The sequence below is a fragment of the Ovis aries genome, chromosome 8 (assembly GCF_016772045.2).
Source record: "Ovis aries strain OAR_USU_Benz2616 breed Rambouillet chromosome 8, ARS-UI_Ramb_v3.0, whole genome shotgun sequence".
Classification (NCBI taxonomy): Eukaryota; Metazoa; Chordata; class Mammalia; order Artiodactyla; family Bovidae; genus Ovis; species Ovis aries.
The window spans coordinates 37,654,256-37,664,679 of NC_056061.1; the positions used below are offsets into that span (position 1 = coordinate 37,654,256).

The 10,424-nt window shown below is 34.6% G+C and overlaps 1 protein-coding gene across 2 annotated transcripts in view; it reads left to right on the top strand.

Moving 5' to 3' along the window:
• The window catches only part of PNISR (PNN interacting serine and arginine rich protein), a 28,468-nt gene extending 20,636 nt beyond the window's left edge, over nucleotides 1-7,832 (top strand). For both annotated transcript variants that reach the window (XM_012182730.4, XM_012182731.4), the window contains exons 9-13: nucleotides 1,464-1,563; nucleotides 2,289-2,342; nucleotides 3,414-3,584; nucleotides 4,837-5,923; nucleotides 6,170-7,832. In XM_012182730.4, coding sequence (XP_012038120.1) covers nucleotides 1,464-1,563; nucleotides 2,289-2,342; nucleotides 3,414-3,584; nucleotides 4,837-5,923; nucleotides 6,170-6,200 — 1,443 coding nt within the window. In that variant the 3' untranslated portion in view covers nucleotides 6,201-7,832. The remainder of the gene's footprint in view (nucleotides 1-1,463; nucleotides 1,564-2,288; nucleotides 2,343-3,413; nucleotides 3,585-4,836; nucleotides 5,924-6,169) is intronic.
• Nucleotides 7,833-10,424: the final 2,592 nt, after the last annotated feature.

The window sequence follows — 10,424 nt, forward strand, 5'->3', positions numbered from 1 at the left end:
GCAAAATCCAAGTAACTCATAGTATATGAAATCACAGCTTATAAAGCAGTTATTAAGCACATTTTCTAATATCAACACCATGATTAAATAGTGTTTTATTAATACTACATGAGACCCAAGAGACCATTTCCCTGGTGGCTCAGATGGTAACAAATCTGCCTGCAATGCAGGAGACCTAGGTTCAATCCGTGGGGGAGAAGATCTCTTGGAGGGGAGGGCATGGCAGCCTACTCCAGTATTCTTTCCTGGACAATCCCTGTGGATAGAGGAGCCTGGTGGACTACAGTCCATGGATGGGGTCACAAAGAGTCAGACATGACTGAGTGACTAAGCACAACATTATTTTGTAAAGTATGTTTTTTGTATACTGTAGAAGATTAAAAGAATGTATAGAAAAATAAATTTAGGAAGCTCTAGGTTTAACATGGAGAAGGTGATGGCACCCCACTCCAGTACTCTTGCCTGGAAAATCCCATGGACGGAAGAGCCTGGTAGGCTGCAGTTCATGGGGTGGCGAAGAGTCGGATACGACTGAACGACTTCACTTTCACTTTTCACTTTCATGCATTGGAGAAGGAAATGGCAACCCACTCCAGTGTTCTTGCCTGGAGAATCCCAGGGGTGGGGGAGCCTGATGGGCTGCTATCTATGGGGTCACACAGGCGACTTAACAGCAGCAGCAGGTTTAATACAATTAAAGATGTTTCATTGAAAGACTTCACAGCCTTCAATGTCTATAATGTGTACTGTCGATTTCTGAGATTGGGTATATAATATGCTGCGTTTCTCATGTTGGTTGGTCAGTGATCTTTGGAATGTCCTTAGATGATGCTGATTCAGTGTACTCTTATTTTAGTAGATGAGTAATCTGGATCCCTGAGAGGTGCACATTTGAAACAGCTGTTGGTAGCCAAACGAGTGCTAGAATGCAGCTCTTATTTCAAGTCTATTGTATGCTATACGATAGTAATAAAGAAAAAAAGAATTTCATTTCACAAAATGCAATAATTGCCATTTCCTTATTTTCCTTGTTTTTTTCCCCTTAGATTTTATTTTGAGCTGAGGGTTAATGTAAATTCCGAAGTGACATAAGAAACTAGTATTGTGGTGCTTACTAATAATATTATTAAGTGAAAGGATATTCCTCTCAACTTAAAACACTTCTGGAAACTTATTAATAGGGACTTAAAAAAATATGTTTTGTCTCCAGAATTAGAATTCAGCATTTCTGCTTTATAGATAAATTTTATATATATTTTAATCCATATGATTTAAAATGTTTTTAAAGTTCTGATAATTTACAATAATTTTCAAGATACTCTGTTTCTTGGAATAGCTAATCTGATCTTTAAAAATGTTTTATAAAATGGCTTTGCCTTTTAATTTTGTTGAAAATGTCAAACTGTGTTAGTAACTGTAATAATTAGGAATAAAAAACAAATGTATAAAATATCCTTCCTTAGATGTTGCTGACAAAAATGCTTCTGACTGAAATTCTACTAGATGTCACAGATGAAGAAATTTATTACATAGCCAAAGATGCACACCGGAAAGCAACGAAAGGTATATTGTGGGTGTTCTTGGTTTTCTTTATCTGGGGCTCTTTGGTTTTGGTGGCTACTTTGGACTTTTTTGTTGTCCTTGTTGAATTACTAGCAGATTATGGATCCTCTTGCATGTTCTAACTCTTTGGGAAATATTAGATTTGTAGACACCATATTAAAACTATACATATATTTTTGTTTTATCCAGCCTAAGCACAAATTAGCAATTTTGCTGTTGTTCTATAACACGTACTGTGGAAAATTCTTGATGTTCAATTTCACCTGATTTTTTTTTTTTTTTTTTTACTATATAGATACCATGGTATTAGGTGATTTCTAATGCATTTAGTTTGACTGTTGAATTATGAACCTTCAGAATTTTCACAGTTACCACTTGTAATTCTTACAGAAGCAAGTAATATGTCCCACCCTCCCATAATTTTAGTAACACTTAAAAAGTATATTGAAAGAGAATTTTAGTTATGGTCCATACCTCAAAAATAAAAATACCAGTGTATTGGTCAACATTTTCCCTCATTATCAACCAGTTTCAGCTCACATCAGAGTTATAATTTCAAGGCCAGACATACTACTGGTTTAAAATGAATGTTATGTTTTTAATGTTTCTTCTCTCCCCAAAAAGCAGCAATAGTAGTAGATTTAACAATACCGTAGACTCTCATGACTATGAAATCGTGGCTATTTGTGTTAACATGTTGTTCCTGTTGTTGATGTGATACAAAGCTCCTGCAAAACAGCTGGCACAGTCCAGTGCACTGGCTTCCCTCACTGGACTCGGTAAGTATTCTCCTTATTTGTGAGAGGGCCTTAAAGGGAAAATCACACTTACCTTGTCTCTCTACATGTTCTGTTTAGAAACTACTGGGCCTACTCAGTGTATAAAACTTAGGTCTTAGGGTTATATCAGTCTCTAAAAGGTTTGCTTTTGTTTTTTTTTTAACTAAAGCATTCACAGTGAGATTATTACAAATGTGGTGACTAATTAATAGTTTATTAGTACAAGTTGTAATAGTACATAATTTAGCCATGATAGCATTTAAGCTCACTTTCATAATTATTGAATACATGCTTTAGGGGAGAACCTATCCATAAATGCTTTTAAGGACCTTTATTTAGATTGTATTGTAGCAAGTCAAGTTTACCATAGAGGAAAGGGTTTATCTTAGAGCGTGATAGTAGTGATGTTCATAATTTGCCATTTGCATGATACAGTATCAAGTGTATAAAAGCTTGAACTTGCCTTTTCCACATCTGCATTTCAAATTAATATTTGTGAGGATCAGCAGAAATGGGTAAAACCAAATGCCCATATGATTTTGTTATGACTATTATCTAGATCACTTCAGGGTGGGGAGCAGTTATATAGAGCCTTGCCATTTCTGTACCATTGAGAATTACACTATTCTAATTTTGTTAGAAAAAAATATTTAGCATCCCTTGGATTTTTGAACTTTGAACAGTGAAAGAGTTAATTTTAGAAATATTTTCAGGATCGTGGTAAATTTGTGTAAGGTAGTTTGAATTGATTATGCTATAGTAAGGCTTTGTTACTGCCCTATTAAATGGTTTTGTTGGTTAGCAGGGACAATAAGACAGTCATTTTCAAGATTCCCTATGGTGAGCAATATATGAAATATTCTTGAAAGAATAAGATATTAAGTATCAGTTTTCTTGAGGATTCTGTATACTCCTTAAGCATTGTAATTTATACTCCTCCCCACCCCGAATAAGCATATTCTTCCAAGAAAAGGCAATGAAAAAAGAAATGAGCTTTCTTCTCGGACCTTAAAAAGTTTTTAGTGCACAGAATAATGTTTACATGTGATAGACTGGGCTTTATGCACACAGGTGGACTGGGTGGTTATGGATCAGGAGACAGTGAAGATGAGAGGAGCAACCGAGGTTCTGAATCATCTGACACTGATGATGAGGAATTACGGCATCGAATCCGGCAAAAACAGGAAGCTTTTTGGAGAAAAGAAAAAGAACAGCAGCTGTTGCATGATAAACAGATGGAAGGTATATCTTTTAGACTCATTTAGTGTTTGTACAGTTCAGTTTGTATTTCTTTTTATTATTTTTTAACCAACCTAAAAATAACAGGATAGAATCAAAGCTATGTGACGTAATTGAAACTAAGGTTTTTGACTCATTTGCAGTTTTTATCAAACTTAAAAGTAAAAATTAATTATATTGTTCAAAGTATGTAGTTTATGAAAGTTAAACTTTTTGTTTTGGGAGACATTAATTCTATTGACTGTAAGTTAAGCTATTTGGTGTCTTTTTATTTCTCATTGAAGTTCCTAAAATGAAAAGACTTTTGAGAGGAATACATTATAAACTATTGAAGAGTAATTTGTAGCTAACGGACAGTAGAGGACTTTTTAGAATTCAGTTGAGCTTCCCTGGTGGCTCAGAGGGTAAAGGATCTGCCTGCAATGTGGGAGACCCAGGTTCAATCCCCAGGTCAGGATGATCCCCTGGAGAAGGAAATGGCAACCCACTCCAGTATTCTTGTCTGGAAATTTTCATGGACGGAGGAGCCTGGTAAGCTACAGTCCATGGAATCGCAAAGAGTCACACACAACTGAACAACTTCACTGTAGAATTTAATTATGTAAAATGCTATACATGTGTACAGCTCTTAGTTTATATAATGATACTAGGAATAGTGAAAGAATATTTACGTAGACTTTATTGTTTGAAAAATCTTACTGGACAATCTCAGAAGTAATTATTGAGCTAACAGCCAAAAATTTCCTATAAACTACTAATTTACCTTCAGGTTGCTTTACTGTGTAAGAGGGAAATGTTTTCTTACCTGCTTTACGGTACCTCTGCACTTTGGTGCTCCATTGTTGTACTGTCCAGACAGGTAGCTAACTGCATGTAGCTACTGAGCATTTCAGATGGAGCCAGCTTAAACTGAAATGTGCTATAGGTATAAAATACACACTAGACTTCAAAGACTTTACAATACAAAAAGAGCAGAATATTTCGATTTTCTTTTTACCTCATTGGATGTTGAAATGACATTTTTTATATGTTGGGTTAATAAAATATGAAAATTAATTTCAAACCGGTTTTGTTTTAGTAGCTTTTAAAAAAGTGTTTAGTAGCTGTTAAAAAATCCTGAATTGCTTACTGCATTTTATTTCTGTTGAACAGTGCTGCTCTATTTTTATAGTCTTTCAGCTTGAAATTTGCTAGTATGGAAGTTTTTTCATTATATGTTTGCCTGTCTTACTATTTTTGTCTTTTTCTGTTTCAGAAGAAAAGCAACAATCAGAAAGGGTTACAAAAGAGATGAATGAATTTATCCATAAAGAGCAAAATAGTTTATCACTTCTAGAAGCAAGAGAAGCAGATGGTGATGTGGTTAATGAAAAGAAAAGAACTTCAAATGAAACTACGTCAGTTTTAGAACCAAAAAGAGAACATAAAGAAAAAGAGAAACAAGGGAGGAGTAGATCAGGAAGTTCTAGTAGTGGTAGTTCTAGTAGCAATAGCCGAAGTAGTAGTACTAGTAGTTCTGTCTCTAGCTCTTCATACAGTTCTAGCTCAGGTAGTAGTCGCACTTCTTCCCGATCATCTTCTCCTAAAAGGAAAAAGAGACATAGTAGGAGTAGATCTCCAACAATTAAAGCTAGGCGTAGTAGGAGTAGAAGTTACTCTCGCAGGATTAAAATAGAGAGCAATAGGGCTAGAGTAAAGATTAGAGATAGGAGGAGATCTAATAGAAATAGTATTGAAAGAGAAAGACGAAGAAATCGAAGTCCTTCCCGAGAGAGACGTAGAAGTAGAAGTCGCTCAAGGGATAGGCGAACCAATCGGTCCAGTCGTAGTAGGAGTCGGGATAGACGTAAAATTGATGATCAACGTGGAAGTCTTAGTGGAAGCAGTCATAAGCATAAAGGTGAGGTTAAAGAACAAGAGAGGAGAAAGGAGAGGAGTCGAAGTATAGATAAAGATAGGAAAAAGAAAGACAGAGAAAGGGAACGTGAACAGGATAAAAGAAAAGAGAAACAAAAAAGGGAAGAAAAAGACTTTAAGTTCAGTAGTCAGGATGATAGGTTAAAAAGGAAACGAGAAAGTGAAAGAACGTTCTCTAGGAGTGGTTCTATATCTGTTAAAATCATAAGACATGATTCTAGACAGGACAGTAAGAAAAGCACTACCAAAGACAGTAAAAAACATTCAGGCTCTGATTCTAGTGGAAGGAGCAGTTCTGAATCTCCAGGAAGTAGCAAAGAAAAGAAGGTTAAGAAGCCTAAACATAGTCGATCGCGATCCATGGAGAAATCTCAAAGGTCTGGTAAGAAGGCAAGCCGCAAACACAAGTCTAAGTCCCGATCAAGGTAGTATACTTTTTAAAGTATTTTGTCTGATTTTTTAAAAAAAAAATTTGACTGAATTTATTCAAAGTTGAAAGTGTCCTTTCTCTCTCTCTCTTTAATAAACTCAGTTTGGTACTTGATAAATGATCATAATCATAAGTAATTTTAGAAATCCTATATAATAATATTTATTTGAAAATTGCAGATTCTTTAGCATAAAATACATTTTTATTTTTAAATTTTATCTTTTCCCTTTCTTTTTTTCAGATCAACAACCCCTCCCCGTCGTAAACGCTGAGGAATGATGTGGCAAGAATGCCATGATGTTTAAAAAATTCCATGAGTTTTAAGGGCTTGTCTCATTATAGAGGCATATTGTGGCTGTGTAGGTGAAACCAGAATTTTTTTTTTTAATCTGTAAATAGGTGTACTTTTTTCAAATGCTGCTCCAAGTTACTTAATAGGATTTCTTTCTATTACATTTTTTTCAAAAAATAGTGCATAATAAGACTATAAACATGCCATTCTCTTTCAGCTGTAATGTTCTTAAAATTATTCTTGAATGTACTGTGATGTCAATAAAGCTCTTTAGTTCATTTTTGTTAAACTCTTGCACCTTAATTTTATGATTTTAGTCTAAGGAACGTACTTTTATAAAAAGGCAGCTGGAATTTTGTATAACAGGTTTTAAAGGTACTTCCTCTCATCTCCCCCAAAGAAAATGGTTTTAACTTAATAGTTTGTCAAAGTTTGTAAATTGTACCCATGGATTTTTGTCAGATTCCAACTATAAGGATGTGAAGAGGGCCAGAAACAGATCTTTACTTTTCATTTGGAAGCATTTGAGAGCTTTCTAAATTTTTCCTGTTTGGGGGATTTTCAAGTAATATATTCTCTGTGTATAAAGTATGGTTCACTCCTGTTAATGAAATTGCTGGAATCAATCAGACCAGTGCACCACTAGAATTATTTATAAGGAATGATTGTGTTTGACACTAATAGCAATTCAAGTCCGGAACTATATCCTGCAGTTACCACTTCTGTTTTAAAGTGTATTTTAAACACTTTGGGATTACTGTAGAACTAAAACTCACAATTGAATATGTTTGTTTATAATTTTAAAGCATAATATGACCTCAGCACAGTGGAAGCATACTGTGTTATGCAGGTTTGTGTCAATTTCATAACATTAAAATGATTTGGTTTTGTCACTTTCTTAAAATTATGATCAGTGAGTGGTCTAGCAATTTAAGGCAGTCATAACTTATGAGTAAAATGAGGCTCTGCAGGCACTGAAATGCTGAACGGCTTCTAGGGTCCATTTTATATGATTACTCACTTGTGCCACAATAGATAAACCTCTGAAAACCAATGGTTTTAAATTTTAATTTAAAAAAGAAAGAGCAGGTGCAGATCATAGAAAAGTTTTAAAGTATGCCTTCGTACCAGCAATAGTTCATTTGAAAGTAAGCCAGGTTTTTGCCAAGATCAGTGTTTCCTCAAAATGAAGGTAGAAATAGACTTGTAATAGTGTGCTCTTGTACCTCTACATAGGTTCTTAAATAATTTTGAGCAGTTATGCATTTATCTTGAAGAAATAAGTCAACTGTGAATAAATGCATGTTTACCAAAATGATTGTTTTACAGTGCAGTTAGTTCTGATATTTATAAAGTTGACATTTCACACAATAACTTTTAAATAGTTTGGAATTCTATATAGTTTAGACATCAGTCACATCTGGAGACAAAATAAAGGAAAATGTGCAATATTTTTTATGTAGATGAGCTTAACACCATGTATCTAATTACAGAACTAATTATCTGATTAATTTGTAATAAATAAGTTGTATAACATTTTCATATCTTAAAATGTTTTTTAGAACAATCTTCAAGTGAAATAATATTTTCAAAATAAAATTCTACAGAAAAATACTGGCTATGATATGCACATTTTTGGGCAAGATATGAATTAGAGCCAAAAGTAGTATTTGATAGTTTGATTTACTCTGCCATAACATACCAGGTTATCATTTAAATCTGTAGATAGTTTTAAAAGCATAGTCATGATGTATATGATTACTAGTAAATATATCAGTGTTAGATATTTGGGTTTTCAGTTTAGAAAATTCATCATTTCATTGACATGTAATGAAATATGTTTACCTTGAGTGGTAAGATTTTATAAAAAATAGGGCTTCCATGATTTGGGATGTGAATGCTAAAATTTACACATAAATTAATGTGTAATTTGGTTATGAAATCTTTTCTAAAATGATACCACCAGAAAATTAATAGATTAAGTTTTTGAGATAATTACTTGTCTGGATTGGTTAATAAAAATCTGTCTTAAGAGGTTTTCCTTTAAAATATTTCTAGTGTATTAATAATCATACTTGTTTTTGTATAATGGGGGTAAACCACACCATTAAGAGAATAAAATGTAATTTGGAAGAGGTAATTATAAGGTTTGTTTCAGGCCCCTAAATATAAATAAAGACTGGTGTGGAATTTCAGTGTACGTTTCCTACCCTTGTAAAATGTCTTTTTTAAAAAGCATCTATTTCTAGTGGTATAATACATAATAGTTAAACTTTCCAAAAATATCTATTTTTTAATGTCTGAGTTACTCTTTCTTCGAAGAAAGACATGAAGTATAAATAGTAGTTATATTAAAGTTTCTAACCTGTACAAAGCATGGTGTAGTGGAAATAGATTCATTTGGATTGTCCTGGCTCTGCTTCTTGATGGTTTTGGGCAAATCACTAAATCACTGTGGAACTCATTTTCTTAAACTATATAAGGTCTTAAACACTTCTTGTCCTTAAGTTCTTCAGTTTTAAGGAGAATTTGTAATGTCTAAACCTAAAGGAGAAGATGGGCTTAAAATAACTTAGTAGCCCTTAAAATAACTCATGTGTGATGAGTTACATTTATACCCTAAAGGTTTATTAGGTGTCACCCACAGGGTTTTCCTATTTCCTATTTTGATTTTGGTAATATTTAAGATAAAATTACCCTAAGTTACCAATTTGTATGGAATTTTATAAATACAGAAATTTACCAGTTAAACCTGAGTGGATATAATAGAGTTATTTCTTTTAAAACTTTATATAAAGTTATAAAATTGAATTTCAAAATATTAAATAGATTTTTAGTTTTATAGCAAAATAAACTGTAGATTCTAGTTTACAGTATGGGTGAGACCATGGAGATGATCTGGAAATAACTCCAAGGACAACCGTACATCACATAGCTGCTAGTCCTTCCAGCACAACTTGTATTTAAGCATCATGGGAAAAGCCCTTTGTTGATACTTGTAGAGAAAACTCTGTAAGCTAGTTTTGCTTAACTGAAGCAAACCAGTGGGTGTTCAAGAAACTTTGTTTCCTCTTGGTATTAAGGCAAATCACTGCCTTTGTTGTCGAACTGATGTGAAAGCAAACTTTCACTTTGCTTTTTCCTGGGATCTCCAGCAAATAACACACATGCTAATAAATGTTCTTTTGTGCAGAGCCTTCTGCCTTCAGTTGGGAGACAGATTGGAAGGGAGCTCTGAAGACAACTTTTAAATTTGCAACCACTTAAGAGATGGTCAATATTTTACTAAGAAGCCATAGGCAAAGACCATTACTGAACAGTAGATTTCACTAATTCACAGAAACATTTACCAGTCTGACCCTGCCGGTAAAAAATGTGCAGTGAATTTTTTGTCTTTAATGTTCAAAACTTATCATTGTTCTTGCCCAAGGAAAGGCTGTTGAACGTGAACATGAAGTCGCTCGGTCGTGTCCGACTCTTTGTGACCCCATGGACTGTAGCCTACCAGGCACCTCTGTCCATGGGATTTTCCAGGCAATAATGCTGGAGTGGGTTGCCATTTCCTTCTCCAAGGGATCTTCCCAACCCAGGGATCGAACCCAGGTCTCCCGCATAGTAGACAGATGCTTAACCGTCTGAGCCACCACACAGAAGTAAAGTGTAAATGATTGCCTCTTCTAATTCTTCAGTGAAGTTGCCTAGCCTGAGTGACTTAACAGTTCCCTGCTACATACTGTGTGCCCTGTCTGGAATATTATCAGGTCACTCACGGAAAAAATTTTCAATTTAGATTTCCTGCCCTCTGACATTTGAGTGCCTTGAAAGGGGTGGGGGGTGGGGGTGGGGAACAGTATCCCCCTTAAGAGAGAAATGCTTCAGACCTTTTGTTATTCTCTTAGGGTCAGTGTCTTATAGATAGGAATATGAACGTCCTTGGGAGACATCTGTTAAGTATGAAATAATTAGAGCTATACAGGAATAAAAGCTAGCTCACACAGCTCATACGTGGCTACCTGGAGGTGGTCTGATGGCTGCTTTGAGAGGTCATATAGGAGTAGACATAGCCAAACATGATAATGCAAGCATTCTATAGTCTAACTGAATGCCTAGTTTGACACTGAACGTGAACACTAATTACAGCCACACATCTATAATATCCACCACAGTGACCATGATTAAGATGGCTCTCGGAACCTTTCTGTTG